Raw genomic sequence first — 20,596 nt, 5'->3', positions numbered from 1 at the left:
TGTTTGCTAACCTTTCATAATTTCACAAAAAGATTTGAAAATATAACAGAAAAATTTGAATTGAAAAATCACCTGCATTTTTTTCTGATAATACCTTTGTGAATAGATGACCTCCATTTATTGAACAACATGTAGTGGCATAATTTTCGTGCCCTACACATAAATACACAGTAGAACTTACCTGATTCAAGTATCATCATTGTAAACGTGCCAGAATTAATTTAAAGATTAAAACTTTATGTTGCCAAAATAGAGCTTCATGAAGAATGCCTTAGATATTTAGCCGTAAAATTTTAACTACCTTCTTGCGTGTTTCTTCATATAAACTTCTTCAATATATTTATTGTCTTAGTAGTATGCAATTCCTGATCATGACAGAACATGTTGGGATGGTCCACCTATACCTATTACCATCTGATCGTCTCCAGAAACAAATAAGCCATACAAAATGCAAGTGCAGGACATTCCAACCATGCTTTTGTGCTCAGGACAGGGCTTTTGATTCTAGTGAGAATGTGTTTCTAAACCTGTAGTTACATGTCTACCTTATCCTGTGAGCTGTATGCTAAAATCTTTATCTCAAATTATAAGATACATATCATGTATCTAAGAGAACTGAAGGAACAGTGAATTGCAGGACTGCTTTCATCTTGACATGACAATATGCATCTAGAAATCAAGAATCAGATGTTGGCTACCTCTGAACTAAGAGTTATGCACTGTATTCAGAATATTCATCACAGTCATGCATTGTATATAATAACTCAGTCTTCGTAGTGCTCCAGGGGCTTTTTTTTTTTTTTTTTTTTTTTAATTAGGAGAAAAACAAATCTTTGCCTCTGAGATTTTTACAAATACAGTTAATGCAAAATTCACAAGCACAATTACAAGCTGAAATAAAGAAAAAAGATCTGAATAAGATAACAACTTAAATGCATCATCTGCACCCATGTAATTTAGATTGTTTGCACTGTGCTTCACATGCCCAAATTAGCTTTCTTCCTTTAAAGAAATCTGCAGAAGCAAGTTAATTTGCATGAGTTATGCCTGTACAGTTGTGAATTTAGCGCTCATTGAATATTTGGCATAATACTTCTAAATAGTTTTATTAAATGGAGATGAGTAGGTTTAAATTTTTCTTTCTTTTTTTGATTTGCTGTTGTTCTGGGCTTCGCTGTGTTCCCTGAGTAACAGCAATAGCATAAGCTATAATAAGATGCCTCATCTTTCATTTGATTATACCATAAAAAGTGTCATAAAGACGTATGAGAAAGTTTGCAGAAAAACTGAGATTTAGTGGAAAGGTTAGAGAGGCCAGTCTTCTATGATTTTGCACTAGTGATGTAGTCTTTACGCTTAATGGGAGGTGTGCTTCTCTTTTAGGAAGTATTCTTTAATTTCAAACTCTTTTTTGCCACACGGACCAGCAGATCAAAAAATATAAATGAATCAAAAATAGTATTTTAACAGGTTTGCTGCTTCCTATTTTTACAAATTATCAATGAACAATTTTGTCCAATTGGATTTCATGGACATGGACCTACCACCTTTCTGTTCTTCAGTATCAGCTACTGTTAAATTCTGCACATCTCTCACATTCCCAATCTGGAATCAGAGGCTTTGTCATGAGTCACTGATTGCATGGTGGTGTTGGTGATGGTATTTTCTCCTTTGAACTCTATGAGGAAATCTGTTAGCTTCTTTATTTTGGCCACAAAATCCTGTTACCAAACTCCTTTTCTACAGCAGTTGTCAAAAGCAGTTGAAAATGGAGCCAGCAGGATTTGGAACACTGTTATTCAAGTTTATTTAAAAAAAAAATTGTGTTCGTGGCTTTTTCATAGTTCTGTTGCTAAGTTTAACCCATGACTTCTTAAGCAATAGTCTGTAAATGTTTTACTAATTTAGGTTTCCCTCAAATTGGTGAAATTCTGTGAAGCAATACATCCTCCCCAATCATTTAGGAAAAAATATTTGTAGACATCTTTCAGGTTTTGCAATAGGTCTTCATGTCTATCCAAGAACAATTAAAAGTAATTAAAATTGCATTATCAGTTTAACAACCTAAGGGGAAGACACCTAGTAAATATTTATAGGTAAACTCAGAAGATCATTAAAGCCATATTATTTAATTGCTTCTTTTATTGACTTTCCTATTTTTAGAAAAAAAATAAAATTAAACACTTCGGGCAATAGAAAAAGACATAATATGGGCCAACACAGTGGTGAGAATACAAACATTTGGATACATTATGAAAGCATAGTGCATTCTTTATTTTCCATAGTTAAATGATCTAGATGCTTGCTGCAAAGACATACTCAGCATTACACTTCAGAGTTTTAATATTATTTAATAATTTCCAGTTTTATTGATTTCTATTTGATTTAACATTTGTCACTGCTCAGACTCATTGTCCTGGAGAATTTTATCTATAATATCAGGTACAGAAGGAAGGAAACCTTCAGGTAGGCTACCTGACAGTTTTGTAATGAAACAGACTGAATACGTAAGGCGTAGTTCTAACTCTACAGACATAAGAAACAGAAAAATTGGCAATTTTGGAATATGAAGTTTATTTTCTTTTGAATTATATGTCTATTCTAGGAAGAAGATAATGTATTATCTTCTGAAATATATAATTCAAATTAAAAAATTATGCTTTTTTCTGGGTACCAACTGCAAAAACATCATCAAAACCGACCTGCTTGACTGAACGTGGTATCCTGAAGGCACTAATCCTGGTGTCCTGAAGAGAGTTCCAGTGCTGGCAATCCATAAAAGCAGTGTGTTGTGCTTCTAGTTCATTTCAGTTACTTTTCCTCATGGTGCTACAGATTTTCTCCAGAGCAATGAGCTGATCATAGTTTCATAGGGCTTCTGACTTACTTCTGTTTTGATGCCTTTGTTCAACTGAGTTTTTGGTTCATTCACATAGTAGGTTTTCTTTCTGCCCAAGTGTTCATCCATTTTTTTTCCTAACTGTATAGTATAAAATATATAGCAAGAAGGCATTTTTAAAGAACCTTTTACTATGCACTGTGGGCAGTTGTTGACTAGAATTGTGCAGGAGGATTTCCATTGCTGCTTCCCTCCCTGGTAAAATAGGTTGTGGCAGGCACCGTCAAAGTATTCTTTCATAGTCAGTAGGCACTACACAGGGATAACAGAGGTTACCCGTGTGAACTGTCCCATCATTAGGTGAAATTACAATGACATATACGAAACCACCTCAATCTTCAACTTGCCATTAGGTGAACCATCAAAGGTGTGACAGTGGATCGCAATGGGGAGCACTGCAAGGCTCTTCGTAGTCTTCTTGTTCCTCTTTGCAGCTGTTTCCACTTTTTTTCGTTTCCTTCCTCCTTGTCCTCCCAGCCTTGGGCTACCAAGAGGCCACACAGCTCTTAGTGCTGACAGGGGCAGGGTCAGAGGTGGATGTGTATCTCCTTGCCACGCTTTCCAAAATAGGTGTATCCTGCATATGAAGGCAGTTAGTATACAGCATGCATTTGACACTGGAAAATTATTTCTCCTTTTTTCTTTTTTTCTTTCTCTGCAGTGTCTGAACCAGCACTATTCAACTGGCAGAATCTATTCCAGGCCCCAGCTATGAATAAATTTTAGGCAGTCTCATCCTGTGTTGTAAAATTTAGTATTTCTCACCATTTTTCCAGTCCTTTCAGGCACATAGATGTGACAACCGTTGCAGTTCTCATTTCTGAAGAAGTCATGCAGAGGCTGACCGGATCACCGTCCTGTGGTAGTAAATATCTTTGTGGACCTCAATAAACTGCTGCTTGGGTTGCAGTAGGTGTAGGTGTAGACACATGAGCCTCATCATCAGATTATTTCTCTTCATGGGTCAGTACAGGTGTCTTACAGCACAGCAGAAAATAAAACTGTCACCATAGTCTTTCTTTTCTCTTTGGGGTTTATTTCAGAAATATAAAATTGTGTGGGTTTATTTTGTTACAGATTTAAAACCACTGTAGGTGAAAGTATAGCTGTCTGGAAATGTTCTGGGTTTTTTGTTTCCTTCTATTTCTTATTCTTGCTTCTGCTATAAGGAAACCAAACAACAAATGCAGGGCTGACAGATATTTCAGCTGAGTGATCTGTCATTTTATTATCTGAATCTTATGCTACTCCTGTGGAGTTCCTTGCCACTGGATACTCTGAATTATCAAAGTTCACCATAATTGGTTCAACATGAGTTTGTGAAAGAGAAGTCCCCTGAAGATTACTAGAAAGTTTAGAAAGAAACTGTGTCTGGTGCAGGAAGCTCCTGAGTTGTAAATGGGACAATTACTGGGAGAAGTACCCCATCTGGCCACATTGGCCCTTGTTGGAGGCAAGGCCAGATAAGCATTTTTTTCATACCCAGTACAGCTCCTTTTAGGTTCCCTTTCAGGTAACTGAATTTTTCTATCATTTCAATACTTTTCCTGGTTCGTGACTTTTGTAATCTAATACAAACCTGTCATGAAAATACTGCAGCCTATCTTTCAAATTCTCACCAGCATCGTTATTATGTAAATCACTGGACAAAATCTTGTGTTTACTCTAAGGACTCTCCTACTGTAGTGAAACTAACATAAAAACTGATTACAATGTACCACAGCCCTCAGAAAAGTAAGCATTGCAGAAAAATAAATTTTATAGATAAGCTTATAAGGAAAATAATCTTTCCTCAGCAATGGGGAAGAAGTGAGAAACAGTGGGCACATTTAGTTTTTTTGATAAATTGAATGTATGCAATTTCACCTGGTCAAATACCAAGCTGGACTATGGTAAGTTTTCAAACTCCTCAAAATTGCAGCTAGAGCTGCATAAGCTGCATTTATCTGTGTTGAATTGACAACTCTGCCAATGTTTCTTAAGCTTGTAGTTAGGGAAAAGGGAAGATAATTCAGGAAGAGGCATGAACAGTCAGGATGGTGATATATGCATACATACATATATATATATATATATATTTTTAAGGAGTGGGTGGACTGGCTGTTGCTTAAATAAAATCTTTCATCATTCCTAGTACTAAAAAAAGGTGTGGTAATGGTGTAAAAAGAGTGTGGAACAGCCTGGTTTGAATATATAATACCCAAGAAAGCTGCTTGACAGTGTCTCAGTTACATCACACTGATGTTGAGTTGACTGCTCCATGGCAGTCTTTTATCTGCTAAGGTTTACTGACGTGTCTAAAGGCAACTGTTTGCACTTGGATTTAGAGTAAAATTCATGTCAGTGAAGGTTCATCTGCCCAGAAATACCCTTTCAGTTTGTTTTAGAGGGGGTTGTTGGTTTCCTTTCCATATGAAATAAACCACACATAACTAGACTGTCTGTTTTGATTCATTTCAAGCCCATTTATTGGCGTCCTTTTCCTTTATGCAGTGCTGTTTTTACAAATTAAAAAAAATTGTTGCTGATTTTCTGGTATGTTTGTTTTAGTTATCGAGCTTTTGTTTGATCAAAATACAACAAATTGCCTGAACAAAATGGGTGAAGAGAATTCAAACAGCTGAGACGCTAAATGCTGCCAAAGTTTTAACTCTGTATTAACTGTTTACAGTACTGATAATGAAGCAATTGTTACTAGCAAAGATAAAAGCAGAATTGTAAACTGTACGAATATTCAGCATGTGGCAAAAAGCAGGTATCTTTAGAGTTTTTTTCTTGTTACAATGCTATCATGATTTAACCCCAGCTGGCAACTCAGCCCCATGCAGCCGCTCACTTACTCCTCCCCAGCGGTATGGGGGAGAGAATCAGAAAAAAGGTAAAACTCGTGGGTTGAGGTAAAGACAGTTTAACAGGTAAAGCAAAAGCCACGCGTGCATAAGCAAAGCAAACCAAGGAATCCATGCAGCACTTCCCATGGGCAGGCAGGAGTTCAGCCATCTCCAGGACAGCAGGGCTCCATCACGCCTAACCGTGACTTGGGAAGACAAACTCCATCACTCCGAACGTCCCCCCTTCCTTCTTCTTCTTCTTCTTGCCCAGCTTTCTATGCTGAGCGTGACGTCCTATGGCATGGGATATCCCTTGGGTCAGTCGGGGTCAGCTGTCCCGGCTGCGTCCCCTCCCGACTCCTTGTGCCCCCCCAGCCTGCTCGCTGGTGGGGTGGGGGGACAAGCAGAACAGCCCTTGGCTCTGTGCAAGCACTGCTCAGCAATAAGGAAAACATCCCTGTGTTACCAACACTGTTTTCAGCACAAATCCAAAACATAGCCCCATACCAGCTGCTATGAAGAAAATTAACTCTACCCCAGCCAAAAGTGCCACAAATGCATACACAAATCGACATGTTTGTACAAATAGCATTCCTTACATAAGCTTTTATCAGAATTACTCAAGATACACTCCACAGAGACCTTGTTAGATTCAGTGAGCTCGATTCTGGTTTTACCTGTGGTAGTTTTATTCAGGTGAGACGGCAGTGAATTTATCAAATTTCTGCCTCACACACACTTGAAGATAATAAAGTCAGATCATTGTACATTAGAAGTATGTCATCTAGAGATCATATTGCTCCGTTTCCTGCAGCTTCATGCAAACAGCTATTTCATCAATCTATGATTTTAACAATCTAGAGGTGCTAGGTTATGATTTATATCATGGTATTTTTCCTTAGGTGATATTTATGCACTAAAAGCAGAAATCATGGTGTTAACTTTTGGCATGTTCTACTGTCTGCAGTTTGTCCTCCCACAATTTGCTTTCTTTTCTACCCTGCCCCCACCTGAGTTGAACTCTGCTGCAAAGTAATACAAAAGCTAAATCATTATTGGATCTTCCTGAGACAATTCTCTTAATTGTTTGCTTTGCTCTATGTACAGCATCTAGAATTGTATGCATTAGTGATCATTAGTTGCCAGTCCATTATATCAGTTCAATTTCATAAGCAGCTAAAGTTTTTTGCATGATTTTGAGATTTAAACAAAAAGATGATATAATTCAATTAATATCTGTGACAAATAAATTAATGAGTTGCTCTACAGATATTTACTGAATTTACCTTTAGAATTGTATTTACAAAAAGCGGTAGCTTTTGATGTATGTTTTCTTATTTTTTTATTTTGCTAAATTTTGTTATTATAACCTCAAAAACTTTGAGGATGCCAGTTCTTCGCTGGATTTTTGTGGCCGTTGTTAAGTACACATCTAATAAGTATTTGTATTCATTAGTGTAGGCAATGTAGAATAGAGAAATACTTAATGCTCTATTTCTTACTGTATTACCTGGTACTTTAGAGGGCTTTGCATTTTTAATTATTGTAAAAGCATTGTGATGTTGGTCATGTATATTAGTGGCCATTAAAGAAAAGCTTGTTTCAACATCCATCAAAGCCACAAGGAATTTTTGCATTTTGCCCAAGAGACTTTGAGACGCTTTGTGTGCAAGGGATACTAGTGACTCTGGAGCGCAGTGTGAGAAATACACTGCATTTCCATTCTCTTCATCTAACAAAATCAGGTTCCTCCCAGACAAATAACAGAGGTATATAGCCTTAATCTTCTTCCCCAGTGCTGCTCTGAAAAATACACATGTATTATTGGTGTTATGTTCTGGATCAGGGATCCTTGGGAAGTCTCAGACCTGTGGTAAATTTTGGCCAGACCTCACTGCTGTGGGAGAAGAGATTCCGGTGCTTAATCACAATGACTCCTCCATTCCTAGCTCCCTAGGGCTCACAGCACTGCATCCTCCCATCCACTGCAAGCAAGCTCGCAATCCTGTATGCACAGAATAGCATTATTTACAAATGGCCAAACTGGAGAGGATTTATGTCATGTCCTCAGACATAAGTGGGAGGATGGGAGTACCTTAACAATGATTAGAGCTGAGCTTTCAAACACCTTTACTTAGGCAACTGATTTTCTTAAAGCTGTAATGGCCTTTGTTATTTCCAGTAAAAACAGGTAGGGGTTTTTTGCTTTTATTTTTTCCCCACAGAAAAAGCAAGGCCTTGTTAACTCTTCCAAAGAACTGACTTTATTTTAATATTTCGGTTTTATTACCTCTAGTCCTAGGTTACCACTACCCTAGCATAATGTTAATTTTCATGTGTAACACAGTATCTCATTATAATTCACTAAGGAAATACCTATCTTCATTAAAAGTTATGTCATACTATCAAACAGTGGTTGCAGAACAGCCCAGGTTTGCACCCCAGGTTTTACTGCGTGCTATTAGGCTTTAATAGGGGAAACTTGAGGAACATAGTACCTGCTCACATTGTGCTTTGCTTCAAGTCATTCCCTTGTTTATAAAAAATATGCACACGCATTTCTGCCAAAGCAATAGTTATAACCCTGAAGCAACTACTGCCTGCCTCACTGGAAGGTAGTCTTGACTTTGGCTATTGCCTGCATTCAGAAGGCACTTACTAGTTGTATGGTATTATGCAAAATGCCTAAAGTGATCCCAAACTCCTCTTTTCTGGAACGATGCCTGTCAAAAGTGTGTCCCCGCTCTTTGCTGATGCTGCATGACTAATGCAGAGAGGGGCAATGCCTGGCCGAGCATCTCCGACCCCGAAGTGGGCAGACCTGGGCAAACACGGACTTTGAAGTCTGCCATGAATACGGTCAACACGGGGGGGGGCCCGGTGTGGTGTACGTGGCAGTCAGCAACAGGAGTGGGTGGGGGCAAAAGCTAACTTCTTTCCTTTTTGCAAACTTTGTCCACGCAGGCATCTTCCTGCCAGCATTCCTTAAATCTTTTATGCTGTAAATACAGTAGGGAATATAAAATGCAGCTGTATGTACGCGTGCTTAAGAATGGATTCTGCACATATTTTTGAAGGTGAATGGAGTTAACTGGTGCAAAGGCTGTTTTTGAGGGGGTCCTTGACCGAGTGGAGATTGTTGCTTGAAGTTTTATAGGGTCAGACGCCTTCTTATGTTTGGCTCACAGAGAAAGTAGCAACAAATCAGAGAATAAGCTATTCTTATAATTTCTATGTAATTCTATAAACTGCCAGAGCCATGGCAGTTTTTGTATTGATAATGTTTTTGTTCTTTTCCGCTTCCTCTCCATTCTTGGAAATCCTTTTCCTCCCCAAATTTCCAGAGCTTGCCAAGAGCTCTCCCGTGCTTCCCCCAAGGTCAGCATGTTTTCTGACTCCACGTGTGCTCTTCCCACCCGCAAAGCACCCGTGCCTGGTTTGCTGAGCTGGGCTGTGCTCCCCCGAACCCCCACCTCCCAGTCCCCCCCAGCTGGCCATGCCCTTCTGCTGGTCTCCTGGCCCCGAGGTGGGGGGGGGTCCTGAAAGCCGTGGGACCCCCCCACCCAGAAGGGTTGCCCATCACTGGAGAACAAACTCCAAGGTCGGCCAGAGACGGTGAAAGCGTGTCCTGCGTCGGTAATGCTTTAAAAAGTGTTTTTCCCAGGGCGCGCCAGCTGAAATGCTGTTTGTGGTTTTCAGAGATCCCTTTGGTCTTGTACCTGTTTGCCCTGATTTCCGTCACCTGGCTGTGGGGAGGACTGCACATGGCTTACCGGCACCTCTGGATGTTAGTCTTCTTCATCATCTTCAACAGCCTGCAGGTAAGAGCTGGCACCTTTTCCTTCGGTCCTCTTGCAGAGCTGGGGGACACCTCCACCGCTCACAACGTGTCTGGCATTTCGGCTTCGCCATCCAGAAACACAGTGTGACTCGGTGGAAGTGTTAATCATGTGTTCTGTTTATTTCTCAAATTAACATATAGAATGCATATTAAGGCAAGGGTTGCATTGTTTTGAAACAATAGCTGTATAATTGCATAGATTCAATTTCATAGCTAATACACCGGGAAAGAAAATTGCTTGCTTCTGCGTGTAATGTGTTACCGAGGTAATTATACCAGTAAAACTGAAATATCTGCAGCGTTTGCAAAAACACTGAGTATTTCAATTTTCTCTATCTGGTAACTCTAATAAAAAAAGAAACCACAAAGATTTAAAATTATACAACCTTAATACTGAATTTTTTTCTGTTATAAGGGGTGAGCCTTGAGGTTTAGCTTTTCTCATACAGCGTACATATTGTTAAAGCAAAGATCTTTTCATTGAAAAAATCAAATATAGACTAGGTGTTGATTATTAATTATTAAAAATGCAAATAGCCCTTTGCAAAATTTTGCAAGTGTAAGTGCTTCCACTGGACTCAGTACTGCATTACCCTGCATTCAATGCCATAATGCACTTTGCAGAATTGTTTACAGAACTGAGGTTAGTATGTCAGAGATGGGAAAATGCCTCTGATGTCTGAAAACAGTGAAACTAAGAGGAATTAAAAAAATATATATCCAAATCTATGGTGTGCAAATTCCTTTCCCATTTTTATAACAGAAATATCCATGATACCATGTATTGTTTTCCAATATTAAAAATCTTTATACCTCATCAAATAAAAATTAATTAAAAAGGTGTAATTTCATAACACAGTTTTATTTTAGATTCGAATTCAAAAGGTGGGAGTTTCCTTAAGCAGCAATCTAATATTTTCAAAATGTACATCTCAGACATAAATTCTTTTTTTAAATCAAGGAAAAAAAATGTAGCTTATTCTCCTCATAATACATTTGATTATTCAGTATATGTTGTCATTTAACTATTCATTGGCTCACATTAGTTATGACATTTTTTTTCTGTGGAGTTAGGTGAATAGATTTGCTCTAGTAATTGTCTGCAGCATAGGCATAAAATTGCTTTTTTTGCAGTGAGACTGCCACAGCTCTGCAGGACTGGCAGTGGTACCAAAGCACATTCCCTCCCTTTCCTCTCCCCCTGCAAAATCCCAGACTACAGGCAAACCCCCATGGGAGTTTTAGCACTACAGCTGTAACTACTGCAGCTTTATAGTGAAACTTAATGCACTGACATAAAGCATAAATGTGTGGTGACATTTGTGTACGTACCTGTAGCTATACATACATATTTTTATATATTCTTCCACACTGGCTCTCTACAAAGAATTATTACTAGAATGCAGTCTGGGTTTGTGTTACCTAGATCAATCTCCGATACAAATTTTTTAAAAGGGTAATTCATTATAATTGAGATTTTTATGGCAGAGGTAGAACAGTGCTAGACCACTGTAAAATGCATGGATATTTGGTTTAAAATAAAATTTCTTTATTGCCAGTGCATATTTATAGAAAAGGGATATGAGTATTCTGTGAGAATTACCATTCTTGGCCAGAATGTTGACCTTCTGTGTAATTGCCAGAAAAGACTTTATATTAGCCTGCTTTATATAACTTGAAATTTCATTTTATTCAAGTAAAGTTCAAAGCCATAGAATTATTGTTATTTTAATTAATGTTGCCAGTTTCAATACACCAATTCATGCCATAGGATCAAGAAGTAAAACAGAATGTTGCAAGCCAGTCATGTAAAATATGAGGCCCACAAGGTCTGTGGGGGATTTATTGCACTAGCAGTCCAGTTTGGTAGCAGGTCACATGGAAAACACAGATATAAAAGCATGCCTAGAATAATAAGTTATGACTGCCATTAGAGATGCACTACTGAATGACTCCAAAATTAGGATTTTGTTTAGATCCAGCTAAAAGTGAGATGATACTAGAAATATTTGCTTTTCTCAATCTATGTGGAGTTTTTCAGTTGGTTAAATTTAATGCTCTTTATGTAATTTTGTTTCCATTCATGCACTCTAAAATCTTTGAACTTTAGGAAGTAATTTTTTTTTCTTTTATTAGCTATTCTTTGATTGTTGACTTGTCTCTTACTGTCATTGCTTGTCCATACAAAAGTTAAATGCCAATAAGACTTGTGTAGGTAGTACATAACTCTTCTGTGTTCTGCTGCAACTTTTTTTGGTGTATTTCAGAAATATTTCTACCATAATTTCATGCAACTGAAAGAATACATTTTTCTGTATATATTGTTTTGGTATTCAAGGCCCTGACATAAATAACTTTCACTATCAAGACCTATACTCTTCTGTCAGCTGTATCCTGCAGCAGGTCGTGCACAAAGATCAAATAACCTCTGTTGGCAGGTGCAGTTCTAATCTTTCAGATTCATCACCCCAGTTGCATCTCCACCCTCAATTAGACAGCTGGGAAATACATATAAGAAACTTTGTTTGAAATCCTTCAGAGGAGCTAGGAAACGAAAAATTAAGAAACCAAATACTACAAGCTTCACCATCCACTGGCTGGCTTGCCTTATGTTGTTGTCATTGCTGTGCAACTCCGTGCATGGAGCACAGCCTTATTTTCAAACTAGTGGTAATGCTAGACTGCCTGCATTACCCTTCTGACCATAATCCTTCCTTTAACTCTCTGCCAACACAAGCAACTGCTTCACCAATAGATATCGTCTCTTTTGTATTGGGATCAATTCATTTGACTTCTTGCCCTAATGATAGATGGTAATATCTGGGGAATAACTGTAGATGTTAACAGGCCTGCAGAAGATACTGCAGCATCTCTATTCAAATTACATCAATATTGAGCTTCCGCATCAAAAGGAGAAATCAGTTATTTTTGTTATTCCTAGCCCTAGAGAGTCTGTAAAAACTCAAATATAAAATAAATGTTACTTTACTGAAAGGAAACGCAAAAAAATTTCAAATGTGTAATCTCTTCTTGTTTAATATTTTAAATTAAAATGTGCAGGTCTGGAACTCCAACTCAAACAGTAGTAAATAAAAACTTTTCCTTCCAGCTATGAAGAGCTCAAGAACTCCACACTTCACATTTTAAAAACATTTTTTATCCTTTGCTGGAATTTTCAGACATAAAATGTAATCATTAGAGTATCCACTACCTTTTATTACTAGATATTGAAAATGATGTATGAAGTATGAAGTTACCAAATCATGTATACAAATACATGCAAATAGTATACAAATAATGCATAGAGTGTGAAGTTACCAAATATATCAAAGAAAAAGATACCTTTTTAGTGTTGGGCACCCTGAGAACAGTAAAAACAATGGAGTAGCTCTTTCACAGTACTACAGTTTTTATATTTGTTTTAGTAGGTGATTGTCTTCAGTGCTTTGTAAATCTCTACAATAAAAAAAGTTTAAAAAACATTTCCTGGAACACCCCCACATTTTAAATAACCACCCCACATATATTGTTCTCCTGTTTTAAAGTTACCATTTATCTAATCAGGAAACAGAAAAACTGATGTGTGATTCAAGTGACCAGACATGCACTATGAAATGAAAACCAGGGAAGGAACAAGGTAAAGAGTCTGAAAATTTCCTTAATCTATGCTTTTCATCAAACAACCAGACACACCGAATTTTCTTAGTTAGAGACCATGTCAGTATGCAAACTGCTTGTCCAGAAGGAAATTACGTATTGCAAATACTGGATGCTGAGTAAATGAAGGTTTTGCTGTGAGCAGGTATGGCTTTATAAAGCTTTTGCAGACCACACTCCCACTAACGAGGGGCTGGTCCTGGGGGGCACAGGCTGCCTGCTGAGAGCTGCTTCTGGCCTGCAGAGCCGGGCTCATCCGCGACACAGACGGACGTTTCTAGTGTCCTTTGAAGCTTTATCTCAGCCCGGTTGTTTGGGTATGGGAGAGGAAAATGGGACTTAACAGAGGATAACACATTTTTGTAATGATTTTGAGAGGAACTAGCTGTCTTTTAGTGCATGCTGTTGGCATCTCATTCCCATGCGTTGTGCCTCTATCAGCTCTCTGAATTGATAATGATTGTTAAAACAAGGCTGTTTTTCTGCAATAAAAGGCAGTTTTACCATTTATTGCTGGGCATTTCTGTTATACAACATGCCCTGTTTCAGCTGGAAAGCAATTCGGTGTTCATTAAGAGCTTTTCCCCAACAGGAAAGAGAACATGAAATAGTTTACGAGAAACAGAAACCCGCTTCCCTGCTGCTCAGGAGCTACAGACTGTGTAACGAAGCAGAACGTGACCCATTAAAACGTGTTGGATATCCAAATGGATTCAACTCAGGAGACTGGAAGGACATTGCATGTTAGCCAATTTAGTTGTCTAGCCTTAGGACATATATTTCCTAGGAAATGCTCTTGATAGAAAAATCATCTACTAAGGACAAATTGTTTCCGAGCACTTCCTGTGGGAAACAGTTCCCATCAGAGACGAGTTTATAGTATGAGCTATTCTAGTGCATGGAGGGGAAAGCAACCCTTTCTTTGGAACTTCAGGAATAAACATGCGAAGTGCCATATGGGGGGGACAATAGCTGATTTACAAAGTAAAGAATAAATTTAGAAAAGCATGAAAGGAAAAGGGCAAAAAGCGTGTTTGGGCTATCTGATGTTTTGAGTTCCTTAGCAGTATGCTCCTGATTACCCTGCCCAGGCAGCATCTGTGTTGCAGAAGTGTACTCCCTGCTCTCGTGTGAAAGGCCTTGGCTCCTCATCTTTTCGCTTGCAAAACTGAGAGGAACATTTACCTCTTTTCTTTACATATGATTGCCTTCATGGACTTATTCACAAGATATCTGCTGGGGTCAGGAGTGAAAGAATAAGCTGCTCTTTTATGTGCTTCTCTCTAAAGGTTAGGATTTCACAAGCTGTTTTGCATACACTATACTCGTCTAAACAATTGCCGTGTTTTTCACGCAATTAGGGGGGTGTTTCTGGTTTGTATAGCTAACATCATCAGTGGCATATCTGCCGTTCGATGGATCCAAAGTTCAGGGCAGTGGGTGGATCTCTTCCCATTGTTTGCAGAGGGGTTGGGATGAGGCTTCAGACCCCTTCTCAGGCTCTTCCCTGCAGTCAACTTTCTTAGTATAATCCTGATTATTCTTTGGCGGCATTTCTAGCAAACTGCTACACACCCCAACCCTCTATCTCATAACTTAGGGTGTATCTACACTGCAAACTACAAGGTATTAGATACCCCATAGCTACCCTTTCTGTGGTTTCCTGTACCTTGTGCTAAGCCCCACCACACCCTAGCCCTGGGAATAAATTAATTAATTTTTAAAATAAGTAAGTTTGTAGCAAAACCTTGCTTTTGTGAAATACTAGAATGTTACCCATCAATAGTATCAAAACTCAATTTTTCAGCAATTGTAAATCAGGAGAAAAATAAATCAGCACTGGGAGGTATCCCATGATTAACCACAGATTCAAGATCTTGGGTGGTTTTGGCTGATGCCAGTAAGGGTAAAATGTCTTTGCCTGTTTTGTGTTTGAGCACACCAGGATGACTCATGCCCACATAATGACCAGCAGTGTTACACGTAAAATACATCTTCCCAAGAAACACAGGAAAAATCTGGAAGCAAGAGTTGACTGGTGGTTTTCCAAACTGGGCAAAATGGCTGACTTGCCTAATATGACAATTTTTAAAAGTCAACTTATTTGTAGTGGATTACAGTAAGAGAAGATTCAGGGGTTCAGGTACAAATGTTTGAAAAGCCCATGGTACCTTTAACAAGAAATATGGATGTACAGAAGATGAGTGAACAGGTACACACCCAAACCTGGCATTGGCTGGAGTTGATGTGATTCACCAAGCTTCATTAATTAAAATAGCAGAGGCAAACCAGAACGAGAGCAAGGGCTAGCTCAAGTAGCAAAGGAGATAAAATATCAAAGAAAACTGATATAGTGGCAAACCCAAAAACATTATAATGAGGAATACCCTGTGTATGGAACAAGAGAAAATAAATGTAGCAAGAGAAATCAATATGCTACAGTTTTAGAAGCAAAAAAAAAAAAGTTTAAAAATACAACATATTGAGAAAGCAACAAGAGAACAAAGGCACACAGTTTTGTAATTGCATTATATTAGTGCAGTAATGAAAATAATCAAAAATATATGGTTTATAAAGCTCATGCCAACACCAGTTGCAAATGAAAAATATGTTTTTTCCTAGAACATACTATTTAACACTGGGACATAGTCAGGGGACACTGAGAAGGCCACCGCTATAAATAGGTTCACTTCCTGTTTCTTATGTCATCTTCCTAAAGCCTCTCCTCCTGATGAGTCAGAGATGGACTAGATGATCCCATACAGCAGTTCTGACGAATGAAGCCACACAAAGCCAAACAAAATCAAGTACTAGACAGACATGAGATGCAAGTAAATGGGGTGGGCTACAAAAGGCTGCCTAAAGATTTTGCAAAAAGTGATTCTACACTGCAGATAAGCCCAACAAAAGACAATGAAGTCGTCATAGTATTGCCAGGATAAGGTGAACTACAAGCGGAATAGCAAGAAAGGCACATAAGCTTGTTCAAGTAGAAATAGTCCAGGCAAAACCAAACCCTCTTCTGTCGGTTGAGTGCATAAACCAAACACAACTAAACACAACTCAAAGAATTCATACACTAGCCCAGAAGCAAAATAAAATACATATCCAAAGCAGGCATTGCAATTTGATGTCTGTGCAATAAAGTATATTTTTATGCTGTTTCTGGGGGCTTGGATTCTCTTCCAGACACACTATACCTGGAAGGAAAGAAAATAGTATACTCAGTACAGTTCACTTGTTTAGTAAGTGAACAACAAAGGAGTAGAAAACAAAGTTATTTTTGTTAAAGCAAAAACCCCTGAAAGTTTGTTCAGTATGTGCATTAATTTTAAAACAAGTAAAAAGAACTAATATAAAGCAAATAAAGAAAACTTGTCACTTTTTGAGACTTCGCACTTTTTAACATCGTCAGCCTAATTTCTGGGATGTAATCCTGATTGCACAATAGCATTGGTATACATTATACCAGCTGTGCAAACTTACAAAGCTATCTGAGTGACTTGATTATTCAGTGAATCGAGACAATGCAGCATTCAATTTTATATCCCCTTCTCTCTGGATATTACTTCCTTCTTAAAGAATAATTCTCTGTGGTCCTAGTTACCACCCTAAACATACTCTAATACAAGATTACTATGACTTACAAAATTACAGTAAAATATTCCCTTTACCTATTCAAGTCCTTATGTAATGGACCCAAAATCAGTCTATAACTGAAGGCAAAACAAAGAAAAAAGTGTGCAGTGTCAGGTAAACAAAGGAACATTGTTAGGTTGGAACTAATTATCTCCTAAGTACATAGGAGAAATTGATGTCAGAAGAGAGTAGCTTGTGTCTAGAGCTGTGTTTGTGATGATGAGAGTATACAGAAAAATGCATAATAAAATTGCAAAAAGCACAGAGTGAAAAAATGTACTGAAGTGGGCTTTGATTTACTGGATTTTCAACCGATCATCAGTCAAAAGCATTTAGAAAGTATTTCAATCAGTTGCCCACTTAAAATATAAAAACATTATTATAGTGTGTTTCAAAACAAATATAGTCATTAAATAACATTTTAGGTCTTCCAGCATCTATGAAGCTCCTTCAGCTGTTCTTGAAGAACTTTACGTTAAAAATATATTTCACGAAAAATATCTAAACACTTTTAATAATTTTTTGAGGTAGAACATAAAGAAGCAGTTTCAAGCATTCCCCTCAGAAGGCATTAGTAACAGCAAGAATTACATAGTGCACAACAAGAAGTAAGAAACGTAACTATAACATATATTGCTGCAATCAGTCAAGTATATCCACTGAAAAGGACTTGAGTGCAGGTGTGTTCTTCTTCCAACTCTGTTGATAGGAGTTGACTTTTCTTACCGTGGAGAATAAAATATCAAACAATTTGATTTGGTATCTGTAACAAATCACCCACCTTTTCATTTTACATTGCTGCCAATCTCTGTGTCACCATAAATAGCTTTTTTTTTTTTTTTTCAAAAACTCAGCTAAAAGAAGTATCTCAGTATAATCATGATGTAGAATCAATCTATATTTTGCCTTTAAATCCAGACTTCTAAATTCTGTACTATTATTCTAAGACCATTAATTGATGGTCAGAGAATTCAGAAGTTGACAGTGTGGCTTCTAAGTCTTGAAAATAATGAGTTTCTTTATAATTGGCTGAAGTACTTAATGCCTCTTTTTTTAATCCCCCACTGGTTTTCACAGGCAAAGCCTGCTGCAGTCAGTGGCAGGATTTGAGAAGGAGAGGGGCAGCAAGCAGCAGGGGAGTAACAGGCTGAGGAACACTTAGAGAAGCTGTAAGACCCAGATCCATGGGGCTGAAAGGGATTTGTCCAAAAGTGCTGAAAGACCTGGCCATTTAGTTGTGAGCCTATTTTTGAAAAATCATGGTGACTGAGGATAAGTGTGATGGCAAGGAAAAGGATAATATTACTAGCAAATTTTAGGAAGGCAGAGTATAACTTCAGGAAATTTGTGGCTGATGATAACTAGGGGAAGTGGAACTCCTCTTGGAAATTAGGCAAAGCACATACCAGGCTGCACCAGGAGGAATCTGGCCAACAAATTGAGTTATCATGCTTGTCCACTCAAGACCTAGGAAGCCGCACTTGGAATACTCCATCCAGTTCTGGAGTCTCCAGTTTATGAAGTGTGTGGAGAAACTGGTGAGGGTTCAAGGGAGGGCTTCCATGGTGGTTGGAGGCCTGGAGCACATGTCCTATGAAGAGTGGCTGAAGGAGCTAGGTTTATTTAGTCCAATGAGGAGAACACCAACAGAAAATGTAATAGCAGCGTGCTAATATTTGAAAGGTAATTAAAAAGATGATCATGTCAATCTCTTCCCCTCTACTCTCTTGATAGTACCAGGTAATAACAACAAAGGCACATGGCCACAAAACTATGGCATGGGAGGTTCAGATTGGACATTAGGAAAAATAATTCACGAGGAGGAAGTACGGAACTGGAACTGTTGCCCAGGGAGGTTTGGGACCTCCACAGCTGTAGGGTATTAAATTTCAGCTAGACAAAGCCATACTGACCTGAGCAGTGGACTGACCCTCTGAGGGGACTGAATGAACTTCAGAGGTCACATCCAGACAGTTTTCTTGTAGTTCTATGATTTGACGTGTGGGAAACTCTATTCTCAACCCATTAATTGTGTTAGATAGACAAACACCAGCAGCCACATGGCACTGAGGTCATGAGTTTTTAGGAAAGCATCAAATATTACAGAGCTGATGATAAAACCCAAAGACCTGGAAATTGTATAGACAGGAAAGTTTAAGTAAAATATTAGCCATCTTTAGGAATTACTTCGGAGCAGTGGATTCCGTTTCTCATGTTTCAGCACTGCAGAGTGGTCTCTATGCATACATATCTTCATGCTGAACATCATTATGTTATGAAGGCTGATCTGAATGTTTCTGTGAAATAAATGCATGTTAAGTTTTAATAGTCTCTAGGAAAAGAACTGTTCCCTTTTCCTCCACCCACACATTTCCTGCACAAGAACCCTCTATATTGCACAAGCCTGATGTTTCACCAGTATGAGAAGGATGTTTTCTCCTTTTCTTCATAATAAATACAGATGAGACCTCGCTTGGGGGCTTGTAAAACTCATGTTAAAAAAAAATAGAATCATTCTCTTATTTTATATACAGCTTTAGTGGCCTCCAAGCAACTGCTGAAGAAAGAGTGAATGGCATTACTGCTTTTATCTGTCATAGTTTCATTATTACTCAACATGCAGAAACCATGATAAGCTAAGACTTCATTCTGAAATAACAGGAATTCAGTAAAGACTGAATTAATTAACTTTTTTCTGAAGTACTATATGCAATATAAAGTCCCTCTTTGTATTTTATTTTGTCCTTGACATATAATACCTTTTAAACAGGTGTCACTGTTGGAAATTGTTTAGATTTTTGGAATGTCATCTAGCTGATGACTGTCGAAGGAATATGAGTTAGAGGACCATGACCCAGCCTTAATTTATAGGATGACTTGTTGAATTGGTAAGAGAAAAGAACAGGAAGAGGTATGAAAAATATGTACAAGACTGGGATAAAGAATATCCAATCATTTAAGCATATGGTCCTTATAGACTGGGAAAAAGAAAATCCAATCATAAGCATATGGTCCTTATAGAATAATGCATGAAGGAACTTCTGTCATGTAGGTAAAAAGGTTATTGCATACAGCAACCAGTGTGAGTTAAGTAGGAGTTCCAACCTTTAAAAAAAATAGACCACCTGGTAAGTTTTCTCACCTAGTGAAATTCTCCTGTATTGTGGGCAAGACAGAGTTAAAATCATCTTGAAACCATCAGTGAGACCAATCCTTGGCAGCTGTTTCTTATAGTACTTTTAAAAAAAATTGCTTGTATTAATCTACATGGACATAAACTGCAAATGCTTATTTTCCAGGGAGGACAGAACAGTTCTCTAAGTACAGTTGATAATGATTTTGCTAGCCTAGGAAACAATGAATTAGAAGTTGTCCAAACTAGGACAGAGTTAGCTTGAAAGAAACTGTTGAATGGATTCTTTTTAGAAGTGCTTTCTTCTAAAGACTTGTTGTGCACTCTAACAGGTCATATTAGGACTAAAGGGGGGGAGGAGGTAGGTAGTTTGCCAAAAGAAACTATGACTTTTTGAAACAGTGACATGATATGAAAAGATACTTGCTTTTTTACTCAAAAGTGTTTTAGAATAGAGTAAGCACAGAATCCCTAAAATAAAGCTGGGAGATGTCTAGACATCAGGAAAAGCTTTTTGTGCCACAACATAGGTTCAGTTATATCTTATATACTAAATATATTTTGATTTTTGTCCACTAGAAGCCTGTTAGTTAGAC

General features: G+C 38.0%; 1 protein-coding gene across 1 annotated transcript in view; it reads left to right on the top strand.

Annotated features, from left to right (window-relative positions):
• GPR98 (G protein-coupled receptor 98) overlaps nucleotides 1-20,596 on the top strand; it is a 284,088-nt gene that overhangs the window by 234,942 nt on the left and 28,550 nt on the right. The window contains exon 86 of the mRNA XM_010578035.1: nucleotides 9,430-9,551. Within this exon, the coding sequence (XP_010576337.1) occupies nucleotides 9,430-9,551 (122 nt within the window). The remainder of the gene's footprint in view (nucleotides 1-9,429; nucleotides 9,552-20,596) is intronic.

This window comes from Haliaeetus leucocephalus, unplaced genomic scaffold (genome assembly GCF_000737465.1).
Source record: "Haliaeetus leucocephalus isolate CR32 unplaced genomic scaffold, Haliaeetus_leucocephalus-4.0 Scaffold598, whole genome shotgun sequence".
Lineage (NCBI taxonomy): Eukaryota > Metazoa > Chordata > Aves > Accipitriformes > Accipitridae > Haliaeetus > Haliaeetus leucocephalus.
This window is presented reverse-complemented; position numbering and strand designations above follow the sequence as displayed.